This window comes from Pantherophis guttatus, chromosome 7 (assembly GCF_059756535.1).
Source record: "Pantherophis guttatus breed Tessera chromosome 7, ASM5975653v1, whole genome shotgun sequence".
NCBI classification, from domain to species: Eukaryota; Metazoa; Chordata; class Lepidosauria; order Squamata; family Colubridae; genus Pantherophis; species Pantherophis guttatus.
Genome location: NC_142069.1, coordinates 91,236,376 through 91,261,961, shown reverse-complemented (window position 1 = coordinate 91,261,961; position 25,586 = coordinate 91,236,376). Strand labels below are relative to the sequence as shown.

The following is a 25,586-nucleotide window of genomic DNA, read 5'->3' as shown; positions in this document are numbered from 1 at the left end:
ACACTGGGAACAGGCTCCAGCTGTCCTTCTGCCTCACTGATGTCCGACTCCGAAGGCAGCTGACAACTGTCAAACGGCCCTGGCCCCATCTCTGCCTCCGACGCAGAGTCCTCATTAGAGCCTTCTCCAGATTCCAGGACTAGCCCATATTCCTCCCCAATCTCCTCATTGTCTGAGTCTACCACCACCTCCGGTGGCAGGCCAGAACAAGTCGTTGGCAGCCAAGACTGCGGGTTGCGTCTTTTCTTGCCTTGGGCTTGGCCAACTCTTTATCATTAAAAGTGAAGTTCTTGGGACTTCATCCATGCTTGTCTTCTCCTTCCTGGACAGTGCAGGGAAGAGGTCCCATCTTCCTTGGCTTGCCCATAAATGGTTGAGGGACCAACAGGCAGAACTTCCAGAGGTCTTGAGAGCTGCAGGTCATCTGAGGCTGCCCGTAATTTTCTCCCTGCCTCTAGCAAGGAATTCTGGGAGTTGTAGTCCACAAGTCTTCAAACTTGCCATGTTTCAGAAACCCTGGTGTGGTGGGCGATGGGTTGGTCTCCGAGGCTGAGGAGACCCTGGTTCCTCTTCAGCCGTGGAAGTTCTCTGGAGGATTTTGGGCCAGTCCCTTTCCCAGCCTGGCCTACACCTTGCTCAGTGCAGGGGGAAAAACTGGAAGGAGGGGCCCTGTGTACAGGTAGTCCTCGACTTATGACCACAATTGATCCCAATATTTTTGTTGCCAACTGAGACAGTTACGTAAATTCCACCCCGTCTTACGACCTTATGTATGAAGGATTAACTTCAATTAAAAACCAGAAAAACATTCTATGAAGTGTTTTATCTTTGATTTGGTCAAAGATAATGTGGCAGTTCAAATCCCTAGTACAGGTATCCTGAGTGAGCAGGGGGCTGGACTAGATGACCTCCAAGGTCCCTTCCAACTCTGTTACTGTTAGCCTTCCTTGCCAGAGTTGTTCAGTGAATCACTCTCCTTGCTACTAACACAGTTGTTAAGCGAATCCGACTGCGGGGACGTTAAAACAGCGTGTAAAAAACAGTTGAGAGTCACTTTTTTCAGTGTTGCTGTAACTTTGGTCACTAAACGAGCCATCGTTAAGTCGAGGATTCTGTGTACACGCCCCCTTTTTACTTCAAGGAGTTACAGGGAAGCCGTCTTACGAAGAAGACAACGACGACAACAACAAAAAAGCAAGGATAAGTTTTTAATTAAATAACTTTTAATGTGTCATGTTTTACACGGGCTACAATGCTGCTAAGAAACACCAACGAAGGCTCGGTTTCTTGTCAACACAAAAGCCCCTCGAAGACCAACAACTTTGCTCAGCTGTGAGTTTGTTTGTTTTCATGGACTTTGAAAAAAGAGACGCGAGTGACATTTCAAGCAGCTCAGGATCTCTCTTCAACAGCTGAATCGAGGAGGAGGAGAAGGAGGTGGGTGGGAGTCAGGGCCAGCATCCAGGCAACCTGAGAGCTCCGAGGGGGAAGAGGGAATGGAGCTCGCAGAGAGAGAGCAACAGAGGTGGAGCCTGGGCCGTCCGTCAGCCGTCAGATGGAGAGTCATCAGCCCCCAGGACTGGCGGTGGCTGATGAGGAAGAGGAGGAACAGCTGGGTCCAGTGCCTAATGTGCAGAAGAAGGCAGAGGAGAGGAGAGCAGTGGAAATCTATGAGCCGGTCCTTGGGACGGAAGAGTCACCGCTGCTAGTGGAGCCCCACATTAGCTCTGGGGATAAAAGGCAGGGGGCGGAGATGTGGCAGACCACTATTCATCTCACGCCCGGACGGACTTGTTAGCCTGCGGTGAGAGAGAAACATTTCGCGCTCCTAATAAAGGAATAATTGATTTAATTTCAGAGGGTTTGTCGTGTTCGGGGAGCTGGGTCAGAACTGATGGGTCTCCGAAGGGGTCGGCAGAAACCTGAATTCTCTTCATTCAGGCTCTACCATCTTTTTACATTTCCGTGTGAGTGAATTCACAAAATGTGGCTGCCGACACAACCTCCCACCCTCGGCTTAAATTTCAGAGTCGGGTGGTGGGGGCGTGTTGAGATGTCTGCTCCAAAGAGGGGCTTAAATGGCACGGGGGGGGGGGGCGGGGTTGTGTTTTTCCTTCGAATATATATATAGAAAAGCAATTCATGATAAAATATAGATTTTTGAGGAAGGAAAGGGATCTTTTAAGCCGTTTGGAGCAACCCGGAACTCTTTGCAACGGGCGACAAGATATGCGTAGATTATGTTTGCATGCCCACCGAGTGTGGAAAAGTGCCACGAGACAGGCACGCCCGCTGCTCTTCCGTCGAGGGTTGGAGAGGAAAGAATTGTGTTTTCCAACGTTACAAGCCACACGAGAGAGATTTTTGGGATGATGATTATTCTGTTTTTAAATCAAGATAATGTAAACTTTGATTCTTTTAAGGCAGCCAGCTCTGAAGCTGTGCAGAAGCCCATTTGTGAACAAATGGGGTGACTTGTTTCGAAAAGAAGGGGGGGAATAAAAAATAAATTAAAATGGGATTATTGGATTCGGGTGAGGTCCAATGACGTTTCCCCCCCTTTTGTCACAAGCCAGGTCAATGCCGGCCTGTTTAGAAAAACAAAGCCCCCACGCCACCAACTTCGGCTTGTTCTTTGACGAAGATCTCAAAGTATTGATAAATAATCGTGACTGCCAGCAGAATGCCGGTGCCGGAGCCGATGGCGCCTAGGAAATCAGCCAGGACCGAGAGCGCCCCGATACACAACCCACCGAAGGCAGCTGCCGTCGGGATGTACCTAAAGGGAAAAAAAGAGGAACAACATTCGTTTTAATTCAAATCTGCTCCCTTTTGTGTCGTGGTGCCTGCAATTCCTGACATTTCGTTTGGCAGGGAGAGGAAGAATTAGGTTAGAAAACCAGAGGTGGAACGTGAAGCAAGTTGCATTGGCGCCACATGTGCCTGAAAGTTCCAAATTCCCTAATGGTGTTTTGTTTTTATTTTTTGTATAAGGCTGGTCCTCGACTTATGACCGCAATAGAGCCCCAAATTTCTGCGGCAAAGTGAGGAGGAGGAGGAGGAAGAGGAGGGGGACGGTGATTATAAATATAAATGTACGATTATGAAATGATTGATTGGATAAAATGGGAAAGAAATTGAAAAGAAAGTATATATTATTAGAAAATTGGAGCTGCCCGGATACCAAATAAGGGAAATATTGCACAACAAAGGAGAAAGAAAGGAAAGAGGAGGAGAGGGAGAGAGAGGAATGGAAGAAAGGGGAAGGAGAGGAAGAAAGGATAGGGGACAAGAGCAGGAGAGAAGGTGAGAAAGGTGAGGAGTGGGGGAGAGGAAGGGGAAGTAGGGGAGGAGAGGAGGAGGAAGAAAGTAGAAGAGAGGAGAGAGGGAGGGGAAAGAAAGAAGAAGGTTTGTTGGGAAAAGAGGGAAAAGAGAGGGTAGCAACCCCAAGTGTAATTAAAATTTTTTGTTTTTATGCTTTCTTAGAAAAAAATATATAGATAATATGATCAATTATGGATAAGAGAATGTACATTTACATTCAATATGTGTATAAGAAATAAAAATGAAAAACTTTTTTTTCAAAATAAAAAAAAAAGCTCTCTGAGCTGGGTTCTTTCCTTGCAGACATTTTATTACCAAACTAGGTAACATCATCAGTGCTGGAAGGGAGTGGGGTTTGCAGGGAGGAGGAGGAGGAGGAGGAGGACTTGGTTGTTTTCTTGCAGACGTTTCATGACCCAACTTGGTAACATTATCAATGCTAGTGACTTTCTTCCGAGAAAAGCACCCGGCTGAGGGAGCACCAAGGACCCCCTCCTCAAATTGAACTCATTTCGGATTTCCTTACCGGTTTAATTCGTGAACCATGGATGTCTCTCGGTGGCCCCTCATGACCATTTGCTGCTCTTTCAGTTGCTTGGCGACCTGCAAAAAAAAATAAAAAATAAAAATAATGCCAGGGTGTCAAAGGGAGGATGCCAGGCTTGGCATCCTCGAGGGAGAATCTGGGGAGCAGGTGCAGTTGGGGGGGGGGAGGCGTAGGAGGAGGGAGGATGGAGGGAGGGAGAGAAAACCACCTACGTCTTTGGCAGAAGATCCGGACACTTCGATCCACGTCTTGGAGAAAAAGGCACAAGAGCCCAGCATAAATATGATGTACACGATCACGTGGACCGGATCCTCGAAGATGGCCCCCATGGATTCCGGGGGGGAGAGGTAATAGCAGAGACCCCCCACCGGATAGGAGCGCGCTGGGCCGCCCCCGCTAACGTCCTGGGAAGGAAGGAGAGCGTGGAAAACGTCATTTTCATGTAGACCCCCCCCCAAGTCAAATGTTTCTGCTTTGAAGGGGCTACAGGTAGTCCTCGGCTTACGACCGCAATGGAGCCCAAAAAGTTTGCGTTGCTAAGCGAGGCACTTCTTGAGCTTTGCCTCGTTTCATGAAACCTTTTTTGCCATAGTTGTTAAAAAGTGAATCAGGCGGTCGTTAAGCAAAGCCAGTGACTTTGTTGGTCAGAAGGTCGTTCCTGCATAGTGACCCCAGAACGCTACGATCATCATAAATGTGAGTCAGTTGCCAAGTGTCTGAATTTTAATCACATGACCATGGGGACGCTGCCGAGGTCGTAAGTGTGGAAAACGGTCACAAGTCTCCTTTTTCAGTGTCGTAACTTTGAGCGGCCGCTAAACAAATAGCTGTAAGCCGACTTACACTTCATTTAGTGACCGTTCCAAGTTACGACGGCATTGAAAAAAGTGACCTATGACCATTTTTCACACTTATGACCGTTACAGCGTTCCCCACGCTCACGCCATCAAAATTCGGACACTTGGCAACTGACTTGTATTTGTGACAGTCGCCGTGTCCTGGGATCACGGGATCCCCTTTTCCGACCATCTGACGAGTCAAGTCAAGGGGGAAAGCTGGATTCACTTAACAACCGTGTTACTAACCCAACAACCGCAGTGACTCACTTAACAACAGGGGCAAGAAAAGCCCTATAAAATTCACTTCACCGATGTCTCGCTTAGCGACGGAAACCTGGGGCCCGATTGCGGCCGTTAAGCCGAGGACTGAAGCCTGCGTTGTAGGAAGAACTGGCTACTCACCGCCCACTGGCCGAGTAAATTGACTAGGAAGTTGCCGCTGAAGCGCACGGAGAGCATCTGGGAAATGACGTAGAGGTTGGAGACTAAGGCGGACTGGAGGATGATGGGGATGTTGGACGTATAAAAGAGCTTGATGGGGTAGCTGCTGTACTGACCACGATAGCGGGCAGACTTGATCGGGAGATCAACTCGGAATCCCTGCGGGGGGGAGAAGAGGAGGAAAAAGGGATCAAAGCTGGCAAAGTGGATCTCTTGTTTCGAAGCCGCAGAAACCGAGAAGGTCTTTGGACCCTTGATTTCTTCTCCTGCGGGACGGAGCCCGGAAGACCCTGCAACTAAGCGGCAAACTTTACATGAAACCCTTGCAAACTAGAAACCAGGATTTAAAAAAAACCCCAAAAACCAGATCTGAAATCTTGAGTAAAAGTCTGTAAGAGATTCTCCGTCCTCCAGGTCACGGCTGTCCCAAAGGTGCTTTTTTGCAAGAGGCAAGTGGATTTTCTGGTTTTTTCTTTGAAGACGTTTCGCTTCTCATCCCAGAAGCTTCTTCAGCTCTGACAGAATAGTGGGCAATGGAAGGATTGATACTCCTTGCAGACAGAACTGGTCCTTTGCATCCTTTCAGAGACCCAAATTGCAAACCTTCTAAAAGGATGCAGATGACCAGTTCTGTCTGCAAGGAATATCAATCCTTCCATTCCCCACCATGGAGGAGGAGGATTGTGGGATCCTTGGTACTCTCTGAGGTGGGTTGTTTCCTTGCAAGGCATTTCATGACCCAACTAGGTAACATCATCAGGGCTCAGCAACCGAGCTCAGAAAGCACCAAGCGCTCCACAAAGCTAACATTAGAAAGAATTTTCCGATTAGAAAATTAGAATCGTAAATCGACCAACTCTAGCCGGGGGTGTGAATTTAGGACCCCTCTCTCCAAGCCTGACCCTTTCATTTCTACTTCCGAAGAAATCTAGAACGGCATCCTCTGAGTTTAGGCCCAGCCGAAATGTTTCATCGCACTTCCTCCTGTCCTTAACACAACATTTGTTGTGCCCTCCCCCCCCCCAGATGTTCCTTACCTGAAAATATATGACTACGGCAAACACAAAGACGGTTGCGATCAGATTCATGAGATTTGGCAAGTTCTGGCGGTAAAAGGCTTCCCGCAGAGCGCGGACTTTGTCGGTGCGCGTGGCCAAGAGGTGGAACAAGGCAATGACGGCGCCCTCGAATTCCGTACCTGGATGGAGCCCCCCCCCAAAAAACCCAACACAAATCAGGCATGGCAACAAACTCTGGCGTACGAACACCGCAAAGACAGCCGAAGGGAACTCATGCAGAATTCGAGAAAGAAAAAACAAAACAAAATGGGAATTGCAGGCCGTCCTCGACTTACGACAGCTTGCTTAGTGACCACTCTAAGTTATGACAGCATTGGGGGGGAGGGACTTAGAGCCGTTTTTTCACACCGACGAACGCCGTTGCAGCGTCCCCGTGGCCAGGGGATCGAAATTCAGGCGCTTGGCAACTGACTCATACTTATGACAAATCCCGGGAGGTCACGTGATCCCACTTTTGCGACTTTTTGATCGGCAAAATAATTGGGGAAGCCGGATTCACTGAACGACCTTTAAGAGCTGCAGCGATTCATTTAACAGCCGTGGCGAGGAAGGTCGTAAAAATGGGGCAAAGCTCATTTAACAAACGCCTCACTCAGCGGCGGCAATTTTGAGCTCCGTTGTGGTCGTAAGTCGAGGATTACCTACAGCGGGGTGCTGTAATTATTGAATGACAACAGACTTGGGTAAGTTTAAAATGAAGTGTGCTTAAAGTCTTACAGGAACTCGCTTTTTTCGAGACTCACCAAGCCAAGTTTCATGCAAACCCAGTGCTCTTTTTCTAGTGAATAAACGAGGCTCAACATGCATGCAAATTCTCCCAGGACGTGTGGACAAATTCTCACGAACACCAGCGCCGAGACACGGACGTGGGGTATGAAGGCAGGTCTTCCAGAATATTCCTTTGGGGATGCCCTAACTCGGTCCCCCGCTTCCTCAGCAGCATCAAGAGGCATCCCCTACTCTTAACACTCCTCTCTGTATTACTCCGTGACATATTATTTGTGCAACGGTCTGTGCGAATATCCTTGAGACCGAGGAGGAGGAGGAGGAGGAAGAGGAAGAGCTGCAGGGAGGGCAAAGGGCAGATAAAGGACATCTCGGCCCTTGGAAGGAACCGGGGGTGGACGGGTGGAAAGCACGACAGAAGGGACCCTTCTCCCTGGTTCCCTGGAAAGGACAGGTGATGGGGAAGAAGAGATGGATTTTCAGCTTTCAAGGATTTCAGCTTTCAAGGATTTCAGCTTTCAAGGATTTCAGCTCAGAAAGAGAGCAGAGAAGAGCAACCAAGGTGATTAGGGGACTGGAGGCTAAAACATATGAAGAACGCTTGCAGGAACTGGGTATGTCTAGTCTGATGAAAAGAAGGACTAGGGGAGACATGATAGCAGTCTTCTAATATTTGAGGGGTTGCCCCAAAGAAGAGGGAGTCAAGCTATTCTCCAAAGCCCCTAAAGGCAGGACAGGAAGCAATGGGTGGAAACTCATCAAGGAGAGACGCAACCTAGAACGAAGGAGAAATTTCCTGACCGGGAGGACAATTAATCGGTGGAACAGCTTGCCACCAGAAGTTGTGCTTGCTCCATCACTGGAGGCTTTCAAGAAGAAACTGGACAACCATTTGTCTGAAACGCTAACAGGGTTTCCTGCCTGAGTAGGGGATTGGACTAGAAGACCTCCAAGGTCCCTTCCACCTCAGTTATTCTGTTCAGATTTGTGGACTTTACAATACACATAGTGTTAACACTCGGGCTTTTGAGTGTTTCTTATCTGGACTAACTCAAAGAGCTGACAATAGTTCTGGAACATTTGACATAATAAAGCAAGAGTGGTGCGGTGGCCTAGAGGTGGAGTTCTCGCCTCACAATCAGGAGGCTGTGAGTTCGATCCTAGGTGGAGGCAGATATTTCTCTCTATGGGCACAATGAGAATATATCTTGCTGAATGAAACTCCGTACTGGTGACAGGAAAGGCATCCGGCCATTAAAAACGCTCTGCTAGCTCCATTCAGTTGCCCAGACTCCATCCCGCAAGGGATTACGGGGTGGTTAAAAGAGGATGATGATCTGATATCATAAAGCAAAGGGTGTTTCCATTCTGTTAAGAACCACGACGACAAAAACGCACCAGCTGCCAGAAGAAAAACACAAGAAGAGAAACGCAGAGGGAAGCAGAAAAGAATAAAGAGCGTGGCACAGTAGAAGCAACAATAGGAAATAAATTATAAATGAAAGAAAGAGAAAGTCTCCGACAGAGAAAGAAAGAATCCAGAGAATTTGGACAACGTAGCTTATTCTGAAGTTTGTAAGGGAGCTTCACATGGTGACCAATTTATGGCCAATTAGAACCAGGTCTGCAGCTCTGGGTTTTAAAAAATAATCTTAATTTTGCGGCCCAATTCTTCAGCTACCTTAAATCAAGCCGAAGTTTCTATAAAGGTAGTCCACAACTTACAATCGTTGGTTTAGTGACTGCTCAAACTTACAAAAAGTGACTCACACTTACGACCGTGGAGTCAAAATTCAGACATTTGGTAACCTGACTCCTACTTATGACCGTTGCAGTGTCCTGGGGTCGTGTGATCACCTTGTGGCCTTCCGACCAGCAAAATCAAAGAAGAAGAGATTCACTTAACCATCGTGGGATTCACTTTATAGCTGCAGGGATTTGCCTAAACACTTCAGCGAGAAAGATCGTAAAACGGGGTGGGGTGCAAAGCTCACTTAACAACCGTCCCGCTTAGCGACAGAAACGTTGGGCTCAAAAACGGTCGTTAGGTCGAGGACTGCCTGTACTGTGAAGGTTGCAGGCACGCTCTGGGATCATTCATCTAGAGGAGGCGTTTTGGTGGTTGTGATCGTGGTGAAGGCAAGATCTGGTCCACTGTGCCACGGAAATTTCCTTCTGGGATAAAGGCCACGTGACCAAGAGACTGGCAGGTAATTTAAGGAGCGTTTCTAGATTTCGCATCTGGATTCCCCAGGAATTCTAGAGAGCGAGACCTGATTTAAATAGAGTTTTCCAAAATTTCGTGGTCGACACCACCCTTAGCATTTCAGTAAGGGTTTTTTTTTTTTCATGACACTCCTAGGTTTGTAGTTCATGCAGTGTCCGACGGAGGTTGAGAATCACGGGTTATTTTGTGGCACCTCCCTGTGAGTTCACTCTGGTACCCCAAAGTTTGGGAAAGTTTCTGGAATGGGGAAGCCTCCTAGACCCACCTTGTTGAGGAAAAAAAAAATCCCTTGCCAACTTCTGCCCAGGCGCGAGGGAAAAATGGCCAACATAAACTCCAGATTCCAGTCTTTTCTTTTCTTTTCTTTTTTTTTGCAAGACAGAGTGATCTAGATCAGGGTTTTCCAAACTTTTCCAGGCTGTGGAGCTTGGTTGAAGAAAAACAAAAATCCCGGCACTCCCGATTCAAGAGGCAAAAATTTAAGGATGGAAAATGGGTTGTGTCTGTGTGAATTTGGTTTGTGTGTGTGAACGGGGGAGGGTTGACCTTACCTTCTCAGGGAACCCGTATGTTCTGCTGGAAGTGTAGGGTCTTCTAGAACCCACTTTATGGAGTCTCCTAGAACACAGTCTGTAGGATTCTCTAAACATAGTTTGTAGGGTCCCCTAGAACATAGTTTGTAGGGTCATCCAGAACCCAGTTTGCAGGGTTCTCTAAACTCAGTTTGTAGAGTCCCCTAGAACATAAGTTTGTAGGGTCATCTAGAACCCGGTTTGTAGGGGTCTCTAAACGGTTTGTAGGGTCATCTAGAACATAAGTTTGTATGGTCCTCTTAACCCAGTTTGTAGAGACCTCTAGAACATAAGTTTGTAGATCCTCTAAATGCAGTTTGTAGGCTCTCCTAGAACTCTGTAGGGTTATCTAGAACAGAGTTGGTAGGGTCTCTAAATGCAGTGTGTAGGATCCCTTAGAACGGAGTGTGTAGGGTCCTCTGGAACGCAGTTTGAAAAACCCCCGATCTAGAGCCGCCTCTCGTGTCCGGTTCTAGGCTGCTCCCCCCCCTGCAAGAGGCGTCTGACAAAGCATGCAACCGACCGAGGCATCAGCCGTGAGGAAAAAGTACTGTACCTCTGCCCGTGTTAATGGTGGTGGGGCTAAAGGCCTTCCAGACAATGGTTTCACAGATGTTGGTGGCAATGAAGAGGGAAATGCCGGATCCCAAGCCATAGCCTTTCTGCAGAAGCTCATCGAGCAGCAGGACTATCAAGCCAGCAACAAACAACTGTGGAGGGGGGGGGGGAATTCCAAAAGGTCCATAACTCTGTGCCCCCCAAAACCCCCTCCCACTTTGCTCAGAAGTAAAGCACCTTCGCCCTCTGGGCTACCACAGCCTGAGTTAGGCTAAGGACTGAGAAAAGCCAAATCTTGACTCGTATTAAAACACAGGTAGTCCTCGACTTACAACAGTTCATTTAGTGACCGTCCGAAGTTACAACGGGACTCGGGACCGTTTTTCACGCTTATGACCTTTGTGGCATCCCCCAGGATCAAAATTCAGATGCTTAGGATCATTGCTACGATCGGTTCCCCGTAATTGGAGCTCAAACGAACACCGAGCACATTTTTTTTTTTTTTGCGAAGGATGCGACTGAGTTTTAGATCTGATAAAAGATGAAATATTACAGAAGGGAATATCTGTAGCTCAGGTGGAACTCTGGGGTTCTTGGGGTGCTCTCTGGGCTGGGTGGTTTTCTTGCAGACATTTCATGGCCCAACTAGGTAACCTCATCAGTGCTAGAAAGGAGAGGGGAGTGTTGAGGAGGATTGCTGTGCCTCAAGGTCATGTAATCACCTTTTACGACCTTCTGACAAGCAGTGGGGAAGCCAGATTTGCTTAACAACCGGGTTGCTCACTTAACAACTGTGGTCGTAAAATGGGGCAAACCCCACTGAAAACACGTCTCACTTAACAACGGAAATTTTGGGCTCAATTTTGGTCCTAAGTCGAGGACTGCCTGCATTTCATTTGGCCAAGATCGATTAGACACACAAGGAATCTGCCTCTTGGCTTATGGCCACAGGCAAAAGGTAGCAGTACAGAATTTGTCACTTTTCTAACTTTATTTATTTTTCCATTTCCCGGCCTTTCCTATATTTCCTATTCAAAGGTTAATCTCATCGGGCTTGGCCAGGTACCGTCAGCCTGAACTCTGTGAAACTTTGATTATGGAAACCAAGTTTTGTTAATTCTAGAAGTTCCTTGGAAAAATAATAATTCTTGGGGTTGGCAAAACAACGTCTTAACTACCTCTCCTTTCAAAGTCCTTTTGTTTTTGGTGGAGATCTAATCCTAACCCTTCGGTAGCGCATAATAAATTGTAAAATATAGCACTATTTTACATTTAAGGAGACCTATAACACAAAATTCTGATGTATTTCTAAGTTGGGTGTACACAAAGTTTAGGTTACTTTGAAATTTTTTTTTTAATGCCGCTGGTCTTTTGGCTGGTACCTTGCAAAGGACGGATAAAATTAATTTTATTTGGCCTTGGGGGAGGCAAACCCCATTCATTAATTTGAAATATCGACATTTTCCTTCTGTTATAACTGAAATTCACAAATCGGCCATCGTGTTTAAGGATTTGAGAGAAGACTTGAGCAAGATTTACAACCGTACAACTCTGTTAAATCAAATTCATCCAGGATACATAATGCCTATTTTTTAAACGATCCGGAAAAAATTAAACTTACTTGCCTAGAAAGTATTTTGCAGAGCAATTAAAAAAAAGCATCATTTGTGGGCCTTACAAAAAAGGTGAGCAAAGTTTTTAACCTGTATTTTAACCTTCCTTCCTTCCTTCTTTCTTTCAGCCTCATGAACAAGTGGCATTTGATTTGAGCACTTTATTATTTTAAGGATTAAAAGATAAAAATTAAGCATCCCAAAGCTTTTTTTAAAAACTCAATATATTCAGAAAAGAAGAAACGTTAGATCGAAGGTAGACACGACACACGCACTTTCTGGAGCTGCTATCGGTGGCAGAGAACTAAACTGAAATTATTTTACTACTTGGAAACATGACTTGGAACTAAATTGAAATTAATTTACTATTTGGAAACATGACTGGTTAGAGAAGACAATACAATTTAAAAATGGTGCCGTCCAGAGTTTGGGATATACAGGTAGTCCTTGACTTACGTTTCATTTAGTGACTGTTTGAAGTTACAACGGTACTGAAAAAAGTGACTTTAGGACCATTTTTCACACTTATGACCATTGCAGCATCCCCATATTCACATGATCGAAATTCGGACGCTTGGTAACCGGTTCATAGTTATGACGGTTGCAATGTCCCGGGGTCACATGATCTCCCTTTAGTGACCTTCTGACGAGCAGCATCAAAGGGGAAGCAAGATTCATTTAACGACCGTCGGACTAACTTAAGAACTGTGGGGATTCAGTTAACAAACGTGGAGAGGACAGTCGCAAAATGGGGCAAAAAGTCACTTAAGAGACGTTTCACTTAGCGACAGAAATTTTGGGTTCGGTTGTGGTCGTAACTCGAGGACTACCTGTACGTAATCTTGCCGTTTTCGAATCGTCCCGCCTTGCTGTGTCTGGCATTAAAACCCTCCCGGCTTCTTTGCCCCACAGATTCATCGGAAGCTACGCAAACATCTTAAGAAGGGACTGTGATAAAAGAATTGTGTTCTGGAAGGACGTACCTGGATTATAATCAGAAGGCAGATTCCGGCCCCCATCTCGGAAGGATCCCCGTACATCCCCGTCATGACGTACACGATGGCCTGGCCAATAGTGATAATCATTCCGAACACTGGAAAAAGAACACAAACAATTGTGTACTTACAGAAGAGAGTATTGGTAGCGCAGGATTGGATCGTGGGGTCCTAGATTCAGTGGGTTTCTTGCAGACGTTTCATGACCCAACTAGGTAACATCATCAGTGCTAGATGTGGAGTGGAGGAGCAGCTGGAGGACGACGACTGTGGGGTCCTTGGTGCTCTCTTAGCTTTGTGGGTTTCTTGCAGACGTTTTATTACCCAACTAGGTAGCATCATCAGTGTTAGAAAGGAGTGGTGTTATATCGTATAAAAACAGAGAGCAAACCCTATTCCCTTCTAGCACTGATGACCTTACCTAGTTGGGTCATGAAACGTCTGCAAGAAAACCACCAGGCTCAGAGAGCACCAGGCATGCCACAATGATTCCCCCTTGTTACAAAAACACAGGCTAAAGTAGTTAATTTGCTGCATTTGCTAAGGGGAAAAAAAGAAAAAAGAAAAAAGGAAGGTTTCATCTGGGGACCCGAAAAGTAATACTCACACTTCTGAGCGCCGTTAAACAGGGCTCGGTCCTTCGGCGTATCACCCACTTCAATGATTTTGGCTCCAGCCAGGAGCTGCATAATGAGGCCGGAAGTCACAATGGGGGAAATGCCCAACTCCATTAAAGTGCCTGCAGAAGAAGGGATGGAAGGAAGAGAAACAAGGAAATGGATCTTGAATGGTGGGGTTCTGCATGGAAAAATTCTTAATTATGTCCTTCAATATCCCAAAGGAGCCAATTCGTGGTGTCTCTTTCCAATGAAATATCTCTACATCCGTGTTTCTCAACCTTGGTAACGTTAAGAGGGATGGACTTCAACTCCCAGAATTCCCCAGCCTGGGGAATTCTGGGAGTTGAAGTCCATCCCTTTTAACGTCAGGCAGGAAACCCGATACCATTTCAGACATGATTGTCCAGTCTCTTCTTAAAATAATAATAATAATAATAATAATAATAATAATAATAATAATAATAATCACCTTTATTGCCACTGCACAACTTACCATATTTTTCAGCGTATAAGACGCATCTTTTTCCTCCCTAAAAGAGGGTGAAAATTTGGGTAAGTCTTATACACCGAATGTAGCCCTTCCCACCCACTGGCCCCCACCCTTTGGCCTCTGCCTCCCAGCAATTTACCTCCTTGCAGCAAGCAGCAAGAAGGAACAGCCCATTTCAGCTTCAGCACAGCCTAATTAGCACAAGTTGATTGTCCCTTGGATCTGCTGACTCTCAGCTGTTTCAGGCTGCAGGCATTGTCTATTACTGCGTGGGTCTCTGCTGCTTGCTGCAAGGAGGTAAATTGCTGGGAGCAGTTTTTTTTCCTTGTGCTAATCAAGCTGTGCTGAAAATGAAAATGAAAGTAAAGCAGGATGTTTGCTGCAAGGAGGCAAAATTGCTGGGAGGCAGAGGCAGATTTCTTTTTTCTTGTTTTCCTCACCAAAAAAGGTAGGTGCGTCTTATACTCCGAAAAATACGGTGTGTACAATGAGATTGGTGGAGTTCCCTCAGTGCCCGCCCCCAACACAATACAACTCAAAAAAACAGAAAATCCCCAACCCAATAAATCATATTAACAATCACCCAGTCCTATTACACCAGTGTGAACACGTTACACGTTGCACCTGTCCCCCCTAGTCCTTCCTTTCATTAAACTAGACATACCCTAGATGTAGAGTGAAGCCCACCAACCTCTGTTTGACGCAAGGATGACTCTCATCCAGTAGAAGGGATCCGCAGAATCCGAGGACATTATTCCAAATAATGGTATCTACAGGAGTCGTAACAATATCAAGCATGAATAAAAACAGAAGACAAAGGTGATTTTTGACAAAGGCGCTTACAAACACTGAATCGTTTTAGACAAAAAAAGTCCACGCAATTTTTTGATGGGAGATTCTTCAAGGATGTGTAACGGTCAATGCAGGTATTCCTCGACTTACGACCCCAAAGGAGCCAAGAATTTCAGTCGTAAATTACTGTGGTCGTATGCTGCGACACAACGTGACTGGACTCAATTTTATGACCGCTTTCACAGCGGTTGTTATGCAAATCACACGGTGGTTAAGCAAATCCTGTGGTCGTGAAAAAAACAGATAAGATTCTTCCGAATTGACTTTTTTTTGGCTGGAAATTGTAATTTTTAACTGTCCTTAAGCAAACTGGTTGTAAGTTGAGGAGTACCTGTATTTCATCTCCTTTCATGGTTCACACGGTATCTGACAACCTCTTGAAAACAGGAGTGTTTGACATGCTATAATGTACTAAGAACCTCCGGAGCAGAGACAGTTAATATTCTAAAACACTCCGAGATTTTTAAAGCCCTGCATTACTTTGGAATCAAGGCAATAATCAATGCAATACATCCTAATTTTCTTTTTTTTTTCAAGTTAGCTTTCATTACGACTCCATTAGCATTTCAACGCAACTTACAAAAATACATCAGCGACAGCAGAGAAGAAATACAGAATGCAAAACTAATGGAAGGTTCTTTAACCTTAAAGCGCTAAGTCATCCTAAACGGGAGTAAGATGCAATAAACAGTTCATTTAGCCCAGGGGTGAAATCCAGCAGGTTCTGACAGGTTCTGGAGAACTGGTAGCGGAATTTTATTTTTATTAAGAATTCTTTTTTATTTAAAAAAAAAAAAAAAACATAAAACCATTATCATTCCAAACAATTACAGACAGTTGAGTCGAACGGTTCGTATTCTCTTGTGCATAAATCCATTTCTAAAATACCAATTTATAACAAAAACTTCTATCTTTTATTAAAAAAACCCATCAGATATTTAATCTTTATATCAACCCCATATTTCATACTTCAATTCCATGATTTATTATCTATCCATTGATAAAACAAATCCCATATCAAATAATATTGTTTATCTTCCTGTTCTCTAATTTCAAATGTCAATTTACTCATTTCAGCACATTCCATGATTTTCTTAATAATCTCATCATCTGTAGGTAACTTCTCTCCTTTCCATTTTTTAGCAAATACGATTCTAGTCGCTGTTAAAACATTCACAATTAAATATTGCAATTCTCTGTTATATGTTTCTGGTAAAATCCCCAATAAAAATATCTCTGGTTTAAAGTCAATATGTTTCTTTGTCATTTTTTCCAACCACATGTGTATCTATCTATCTATCTATCTATCTATCTATCTATCTATCTATCTATCTATCTATCTTTCTTTCTTTCTTTCTTTCTTTCTTTCTTTCTTTCTTTCCTTTCTTTCTTTCTTTATTTATTTATTTATTTATTTTACTGGATTTCTATACCGCCCTACTCCCGAAGGACTCAGGGCGGTGAACAGCCACAGAATAAAACACATAAATACAAAAATTTAAAACAGAATAAAAACGAATTAAATAAGTTGGCTGAACAAATTTAAAATACCCCATAATTTAAAAACAAATTAAAATTTACATTCAAAAAGGGGAGATGATTTAGTCCAATATCTTTTAGGTAGCGGAAATTTTGAGCAGTTCGGAGAACTGGCAAATGCCACCTCTAGCTGGCCCCAGAGTAGGGTGAGAATGGAGATTTTGCAATATCCTTCCCCCAGGAGTGGGGAGGGAATGGGGATTTTGCAGTATCCTTCCCATCACGCCTGCCAAGCCACACCCATAGAACTGATAGTAAAAAAAAATTTGGATTTCACCACTGATTTAGCCTCTCTGGTTGGCATATACCGGTAAGATAAAACCGTGAAATGTAACTAAATAATCCAAATGATTTCTCCTAATCCTCAATTCCCCATGACAAATGTCAATTGACTGTCAAGCCTTATGAAGAATCCAAATGGCCCAAATCTCCTGGACCCATTTATGCCCTTTTCTGGTTCTTTCTCAGCATGCTGATATATACAGATAGTCCCCGACTTACAACAGTCCACTTAGTGACAGTTTTGAAGTTACGACGGCACCGGAAAAAGTGACTTACGACCGTTTTTTCAAAGTTACGACCTTTTGCAGTATCCCCATGGTCACGGGATCAAAATCCGGACTCTTGGCAACCTGCTTCATATTTATGACGGTTTCAGGGTCCCGGGGACACCTTCTGACAAGCAAAAGTCAATGGGGGGGGGGAGCTGGATTCACTTAACGACTGGCTGACTAACTTATCAATTGCAGGGATTCGCTTAGCAACAGTGGCGAGAAAGGTCATAAAAGAGGGGCAAAGCTCACTTCGCAAATGGCCCGCTTGACGACAGAAATTTTGGGCTGAATTGTGGTCGTAAGTCGAGGACTACCCGCATGAATGCCAAAGGGCTTGTGCAGCAAAACGTACAACCTCCAGCCCTATTGATTATCTAGGAACCTCAGGCAGACCGTAGGCTGGTCTGACAGAAGGTGAACATATAAAGAACTGTTCTGCCTCAGCTACAGACCCCAAAGAACGCAGCACACACAAACTCTATACAAAGCTTATTTTACTCAAATAACTTAGTCTTTATCAACCAAAGGCTGTTAATAAACTGTCTTAACAGCCTGCAAGAATTCTGAGATAAGGTCATCACAGTCTTACTAGAGTTGGCAGAAAGCCCAGAAACAATTTTGCAGAGAATCCAGACGTGAAGGAGATTGAACTAAAGTTGTTCCCTACAACTTGCTGCAATTGGCGTTCCTCCTTAAATAGGCTAAGGGAGTGGCCAATTAGCCCCAAGCCTTACTCTCAAGGAGACCTCCTCCTGAGGAACCACTCCTGTCTTTTGGCCACTCTGCGTGCCCGTGCATCGAGAAAAGGCTCCTCCTCTTCTTCCTCTTCACTTATGGGAGCTTCTGAAGGCCCTGGCTGAATCCCCGCCTCTGGCACCACATCTTCTCCAGCCTCCTCACTGTCCGACTCGAGCGCCAGCTGCACAGGCTACTGGTGCAGCACCACACCAGCCTCCTCGTCATTGGAATCAGCAACAATCTGCACAAGCCGCTGACGGGCCACAACAAGAACCTTTGTCCTATATTGAGGTCACTTCTTACCTGGCAGCATACTAGAAAAATGAAGAGGGTGATAGCTGTCCATAAAACTTTCTCTCTGAACTGAATCTGTAAAGCACAACATAAGAAAACCAAGTTAACCAACAGCGATTGTTTAGGATAGCAAGACGGAAAAAAAAAGAAAGAACCACAACTCCAGGTCTGTAGAGATTCTCAGCCATCCAGGTCATGGATGTCCCAAAGGTCAAAGGTTTTTTTTCAGGAGGCAACTGGACTTTCTTTTTTTCCTATGAAGACATTTCGCTTCTCATCCAAGAAGCTTCTTCAGCTCTGACTGGATGGAGCGGAATGGAAGGATTGATATTCGTTGCAGACGGGCTGGTCATTTGCATCCTTTTAGAGGGTTGTTAAGGGCACCTGGGAATTTATTCTGTGCCATCAGATAAATGACCATGTCATCATTTTGGATGGAGAAGACAGCTGGTTTCAAAGAGGGGTCCAAGAGGCCATCTATGTCCAAATTGAACAGCCCTCTCTCAACAGAGGGGGAGGGATACCACATCATCTATGTTAGGAAATTGTTATTGCCCAACTGGTTGGTCAGGAAATATATAAACCAACATTGTGTGTTTGTAGCTAAAAAGTATTACGTAGCTTTAAAAACTGTGTTGCATCATCCTGCATCCTGATTGGCTGAGCTCTGTAGCCAATGTACTTAAGGAGAGCTGAATTATGGTTTGTGTGGACACTACACCATTTTACCTGCTGATATGCTGTAACTCCATATTTGATCTCTCTACATGATCATTGCTTGCTATTTATTGTTTTTATAGTATTTATTGACTGTTTTTATATTGAACTGTGTTCCTGAATGAAACTAAAGAAAAATCTGTTTTATTGCATTTTTCTACAACTGGTAAGAACACTTTATATTTGGAAAATATCCCTGGACCGATCTTTATCTCACTTTATATGGGTATGACTTGGAATGTTTTGGACTATGATTTTGCTTTTTCCCTAAAAGTAAAATATTATCAAAACCGGGTTTGTTTGTATGTGGACTGCTATTATCCACAATCATTCTCAGTCGCTTTCGTGCGTAAACTCAAAGGCTACTCTGCTCAATAACCCACAACATCGGTTATGAGACAAGAATATCCTTAACAATCTATCTCCTGTCTATAACACAGTCCTTTCAGCAGTTCCAAGGCGGCCCCACATCCATTTGCACCACTCAAGTGGCCCTGGGGACACAGACAAACCTCAACGACTCTCTAAAAGGATGCAAATGACCAGTTCTGTCTGCAGGGAGTATAAAAAAACCTTCCATTTCCCACCTTCACCTTTCATTCCCCACCTTCACAAGGTGAAGCAGCTTTTATACTCCTTGCAGATAGCTGATCATTTGCATTCTTTTAGAGACCCAAACTGCAGACCCTCTAAAAGGATGCAAATGACCAGCTCTCTTCAAGGAATAGCAATCCTTCCCTTCCCCACCATCTAGAACTGAAGAAGCTTCTGGGATGAGAAGTGAAACGTCTTCAAAAAGAAAAACCAGAAAGTCCAATTGCCTCTTGAAAAAAACACCCTTGGGACAACCAAGTTGTACTTAATTATACGGAATTATCAGATACAGTATAGATAGCAAGTAGGTTCAACGAGTAAGCCCAATGATGGGTTGGGACTTGGGGGGGGGGGACACCCGTGTTGTGCTAGTTGAATCGCTTTTATACTTTCTGTTAAGGAATTCGCAGAGTAACCCTTGAGTAGCAAGGGTGTGCACATGAAAGTGATTGAGAGTAGTTACGAATAAACACAGCCAACACACAGATACACTGAGTTGTGTTTACTTTCAGGAAATAGTAAGGCACAGTCCAATAAACAGTCCAGGTCATACACATATAAAGCAGGAGATAGCAAAACGACAGTCCAGGGATAATCCAATAACAAAGTCTTCTTACCAGTCGTCTTAGTCATTCACAATAAACAGTTCTTCTGGATTTGCAAACAGAGATATCAGAGAGCAAGAACAGCAAAAAGAAACAAACCATGTTTCTAGCTCCCTCTTAAGGACATTGGCTACAGAGCTAACCAATCAGGACACAGTATGATGCAATACAGCAGTTTTAAAGCAATATTGAGGGTTTAAATATTGCCAACCCAACAAAGTAGGTAATACTCATTTCCTAACACTTTCACAAGTACACAGAGTCAAAAAGAAGAACTGATAGAAAAGAACATTTGTAGCTCAGGATTGAATTGTGGGTTCCTTGGTCCATTCTCTGAGCTTGGTTTTATTTTATTTTTCTTGCAGACCTTTCATTTCCCAACTAAGTCACATCATCAGTGCTAGAAAAGCACGGGGCTTGCGCTCATTTGGGCTTGCGCACTATCAATAGTGCAAACCCTACACGCTTCTACACTGATGATGTTACCTACTTCGGCAATGAGATGTCTGCAAGAATACAACCAAGCTCAGAGAACACCAAGGATTTCAAAAAGAAACTATTAAGAGCGTCCCTATCTTACGGCTGGGATAGTGTAAGTCCTTTTTTTCCATGCATGACTAAAGGGAAATACTTCATCGAATGGTCTTCATGGATGAAATCTGTTTGCACATGGACTCGGAAATAAGTCTCGGCCAAATAAGCAGAATTTACTTTCAGGCATACTTTCAACATCATGTACCCAAATTTCCATAATCTCACTCTGATATTTGAAAATTACAGACAGCACTCAAATTTCCCACGTCTTCCTTTCACAACCTAAAAATTTTAGACTTAAAATGCCTTCCATGAACCTTGCGGAAGCAAAATCTTCTTACTTAATCTTGGAAAAGCAAAGTCACTTACTTTTCTTTCAGGCTTCTGGATTTCGGGTAAAACAGCGCAAAAGGGCTTAATGAGTTCCAGAAATTTGACTGTTAAAAGAAGGAAAAAAAAAAGGCACGATATACGTTATGTCGATAATAGAAGTGAGAATAGAAGTACAGAACGTGTAAAGTATTAATTTGTCAAGAGAACTTGTCTTCTTAACTGCCTGCAAATATTTGTCTCGCTTTCATGGTACAAAACAGGACTGTGTCAATTTTCAACGTCATTTGGAAGAACTCACAGATAAGTCCTCGACTTATGACCCGGAGCCCCAAATTTTTGTTGCTAAGGTCGCAAAAGGGGATCACATGACCCCGGGACACTGCAGCCGTCATAAATATGAATCAGTTGTCAATGTAAATCACATGACCGTGGGGGATACTGCAACGGTCATAAGTGTGAAAAATGGTCATAAATCACTGTTTTCAGTGCCGTTGTAACTTCGGCCACTAAACGAACTGTTGTAAGTCAAGGACTACCTATATAAGAAATAGTCTTTTATTTAAATATATATATGCATGCAAGAAAGGTTGTACCACTAGCAGTTAAATGGTGTTTTATGATTAGTCACATCCAATGCAATTCTCTCATTTTATTACTGTGTTTCCCAGAAAATAAGACCTCCCCTGATAATAAGCCCAATTGGGCTTTTGAGTGCATGCACTAAAATAAGCCCCCTCCAAAAGATATTTAACCGCATGCACAGCTGGTCCCCGCCATTTCCTCTGGTTAGGGTTAGGGAGCTGGAAATCAGGTTAAGATGGCAAGGAGCCCCATTTTGCTCCACGCTCCCCAAAAGACCTCCTTGAAAATAAGGCCAAGTGCTTATTTCGGGGTTCAAAAAAATAAGACAGGGTCTTATTTTCAGGGAAACATGGGTATTTCTCTTTCCTTACTTACCCAAATAAATATTTCTGCACAAATTGATCCTTGCCAGAACAATTACATATAGATTTGTGCATTTATGGACGGTGTTTCCTGAAAGCTTACGAGCCAAAATATTTGCTAGCTTTAAGTAACAAATACTTAAGTGCAATCTTATTGTTATTTTTATGAAAAAGCAAACTTTTCCTAATCTTATTTCAGCTTTGGAGAAATATAAAACAAACACAAGTTTGTTTTGTGTGAAGAATTGAGGGGCCCAACAGAGTCTGGATAGCTCAGCAGACTAATGCATTGTAATTTAACTCCAGCTGTCTGCAATTAGTAAGTTCGAATCTCGCCAGGCTCAAGGTCGACTCAGCCTTCCATCCTTTCTAAGGTAGGTAAATTGAGGACCCAGTTTGTGGGGGCAATAAGCTGACTTTGTATAAATATACAAAAGGATGAAGGCTATTGCTTAATGCATTGTAAACGGCCCTGAGTCTCCGGAGAAGGGCGGCATATAAATCAAATTAAAAAAAAAAAAGGCTGGAAATGAGAACTCCTAGAACCCATGATTGTTGGTTTATTGGATTATGGTTAACTCTCGTTTACCTCCCAATGCTGAATTGGCCTTCATAGTTAAATTGATGTCCTGCCAAAGAATGTCATGCATTTAAGAAGCACCCATTATCTCTAGGTGTCTGCAACACCCCATTTAAAAGCAGACATGTTTTCCGAAGGCCACTCATGCAACTACAAATCCGTGCAACCATTTGGTTTACAGTGAGTTGTGTACATCTCTACCAAACAAACACCCGAGATATTTCCCACTGGCAAAGTTCACTCAGCCGTGACACCTTGTAATAACCATGTTTATCATCATCAGAACCTGAGCAAATGAGAGAGCGGCTTTTACTTCCTCCTATTTTGCATTCCTCCCAGAGCCTAGCAACAGCGCAGGAACCAGCCTCATGCACAGGTAGGAGAGAGGGAAGGACAAAAAAGGGGAAAGAAGGTCTATCAGGTTTTTTTGGGGTGGAGGGATGGATTTTAGAGGCAACAACCCCAATATTGGGCCTGGGCAGGTTTGTATCAGCACTTCCAGGGGTAACAGTTTAAGTGGCAGCCGTATTGGGAGGGAGGGGGGAAGCAAAGAAGGAAGAAGATTGGAAGGAAGGAAGGAGAGGGAGCGAGGGAGAGAGAAGGAAGAGAAGAAGAAGAAGAGAGGGAGGGAGGGAAGAAGGAAGGAAGGAGAGAGGGAAGAAAGGAGGAAGGAAGGAGAGAAGGAGGAAGGAAGGGAGGGAGGAAGGAGAGAGAGAGGAAGAAGAGAGAGAGGGAGGGCGGGAAGAAGGAAGAAGAGAAGAGAGGAACGAAGGGAGAAAGGAAAGAGGGAGCGAGGAAGAAAGGAGTGAGAGAGGAAGAAGAGAGGGAGGGGGGAAGAAGGGAGAGGAGAAGAGAAACGGAGGGAGGGAGGGAGGGAGGAAGAAAGGAGAGAGGGAAGAAGGAAGGAGAGAGAGAGTGGAAGAAGAGAGGGAGGTAGGGAAGAAGGGAGAGGAGAAGGAGAGGAGAGAAGGGAGGGAGGCAACTCTACTCCCAGGTATCTCTGGTGTGAATACCAGGTACTTATGCAACCTACATGGGGGGGGGGGGGAGAACCAAGCAACCCTCCAACAAGCCACGATCAGCAATGCACTGCATGATGAGGGGGGGGGCGCTAAGGGTGTGGGAACTTCACAACCCCCAAGCAGCCCGATTCCACCCCTGCAACATCCTGGGGTACCCCCACCCCACCCCCGTTTCTTCCTCTCTCCCTCTTTTCCTTCCTTCCTTCCTTCTCTCCCTTTTTTTCATCTCTCCCACTTTCTTTTTCCCCCTCCCTCCTTCTTCGTATTCCCTTTTTCCTCCTTCCCTCCCTTCCTTTCTCCCCCCTTCCTTCTTCCCTCGTTTTTCTCCTCCCTCCTTTTCTTCTCCTTCCCTCCCTTTTTCTCCTTCCTCCTCCTTTTTCATCTCTCCCTCCTTCCTTCCTTTTCCCTTCCTTCTTTACTCGCATTCTCTTCCTTTCCATTCCCTCCTTTCTTCCCCCCTTTTTCCCTCCCTCCGTCCTTCCCCTTTTTCTCCTCCCTTTTCCTCTCCAGTTCCCCTCCCTCCTTCCCTTTTTCTATTTCCTTCTTCCCTCTCTCTTTTTCATCTCTCCCTCCTTCCTTTCCTCTTTTTCCCTCCCTCCCTCCCTCCTTCTCTCCCTTTTTCCACTCCCTCCCTCCTCCCTCCCTTCCTTTTCTTCTCCAGTTCCCCTCCCTCCTCCCCTCTTTTCTTTTCCTTCCTTCCCTCCCTTTTTTCCTTCCTCCTCCTCCTTTTTCGTCTCTCCCTCCTCCTTTGCTTACTCGCATTCCCTTCTTTTCTTCCCCCTTTTCCCCTCCCTCCATTTTTCTTCCTTCTTCCCTCTCTCTTTTTCATCTCTCCCTCCTTCCTTTCCCTTCCTCCCTCCCTCCTTCTCTCTCCCCTTTTTCCCGCTCCCTCCCTCCTCCTTCGCATTCCCTTTTTCTCCTTCCTCCTCCCTCTTTTTCGCCTCTCCCTCCTTCTTCCCATTCCCTCCTTTCTATCCCCCTTTCCCCCTCCCTCCTCCTTCCTTCCTTCGCATTCCCCCCTTTTTTCCTTCCTCCTCCTCCTTCCCTCTCCCTCTTTGTCGTCTCTCCTTCCTCTTCGCCTCCCCTGAGGGGACCCATAGCCAGGAACGAGGCAGGGGGGGCCCCCAGGGAGAGCCGGTGAGGAAATGGGGGGTTACCGGCCGTTGCCCCCCCTCCCCTCCCCTCCCCCCCGGGGCCCCTCCACTCACTGCCCATGGTGGCGGCGGAGGAGGCGGCGGGGGGTTCCGGGCTGGCAGGCAGGCAGACAGGCGGCTACAGCGGCTCCCCTTCCCCGCCTCCGGCCTCCTCGGCGCTCCGGAGGCTGCCGGCCTCCACCCACGTGACCCGTGACGTCGTAAGCTGCGCGACGAGCGGGACGCCGGCGCGCCTCCCTTCTCCCGCTTAGAAAGCGCACGGACCGAACCAACGACCGCCCAAGCGCAGGGGGGGGAGGGTGGAGGGAGAAAGACCGAGTTGCCCGTTCTCTCATTCAAATCCACCCCCCCCAAACTCCGCTCTGGATGGGCCGTTCCTCTCCCTTTAGGCAAACAAAACAGGCGGCGCTTAAGAGGCGGTGCTCGACTTACGACCGCTCGTTTAGTGACCGTGGCCAGCCCTTTGCAAGCAGGCAGCAGGCTGAGATTTAAATATAAATCAGCAAAACTGGGAAGAAAGATGGTTTTCTGGTTCTTTTGTGCTTTTTTTGCAGGATGGGAAGGCCGTAAAATAAATAAATTCAGGAAGGGAACCATCAAAGTGATGGTTCTGGAAGCAAAACTTCTTATATTTTTATATTATATTTATATTTAAATTTATATTTTTCTTGACTGTACACCGCCTTGAGTCCTACGGGAGAAAGGCGGTATAGAAATATAATAAATAAATAAATAAATAAATAAATAAATAAATAAATAAATAAATAAATAATGCCAGCACTGCAAATATTCTTGTTTTTCTCCAGTATGAGTTCAGGCAGTTCTCGATTTGCAACCGCTTGTTTAGTGACTGTTGGAGATTACAACGCCACCTCATATACAGGTAGTCCTCGACTTACAACAGTTCCATTTAGTGACCGTTCAGAGTTACAACGGCACTGGACAAAAGTGACTTAGGACCGTTTTTCACACTTAACGACCGTTGCGGCACCCCCCCCCAGGGTCACATGATCAAAATGCAGATGCTTGGCACCTGACTCACATTTACGATGGTTGCAATGTCCCCGGGGTCAGGTGATCCCCTTTTGTGACCTT

General features: G+C 45.1%; 1 protein-coding gene across 1 annotated transcript; it reads right to left on the bottom strand.

The window, feature by feature from the left end:
- Positions 1-1,205: 1,205 nt before the first annotated feature.
- Positions 1,206-24,768, bottom strand: SEC61A2 (SEC61 translocon subunit alpha 2). Its single transcript, XM_034422102.3, has 12 exons — positions 24,546-24,768; positions 20,828-20,895; positions 18,018-18,083; positions 14,723-14,801; positions 13,529-13,660; positions 12,910-13,019; positions 10,312-10,465; positions 6,189-6,349; positions 5,113-5,310; positions 4,084-4,275; positions 3,851-3,927; positions 1,206-2,779 (listed from the first exon to the last, which is right to left on the bottom strand). The coding sequence occupies exons 1-12, from the start codon at positions 24,550-24,552 to the stop codon at positions 2,593-2,595; spliced, it is 1,431 nt and encodes a 476-aa protein (XP_034277993.1). The 5' UTR covers positions 24,553-24,768; the 3' UTR covers positions 1,206-2,592.
- Positions 24,769-25,586: the final 818 nt, after the last annotated feature.

Coding starts and splice junctions, on each gene's coding strand:
- SEC61A2 (XM_034422102.3), bottom strand. Junction 5,311..6,188: donor CCGTAGTCATATATTTTCAG/GTAAGGAACATC, acceptor TCCCCCCCGCAG/GGATTCCGAGTTGATCTCCC. Junction 3,928..4,083: donor CCGGATCTTCTGCCAAAGAC/GTAGGTGGTTTT, acceptor TTTTTTTTGCAG/GTCGCCAAGCAACTGAAAGA.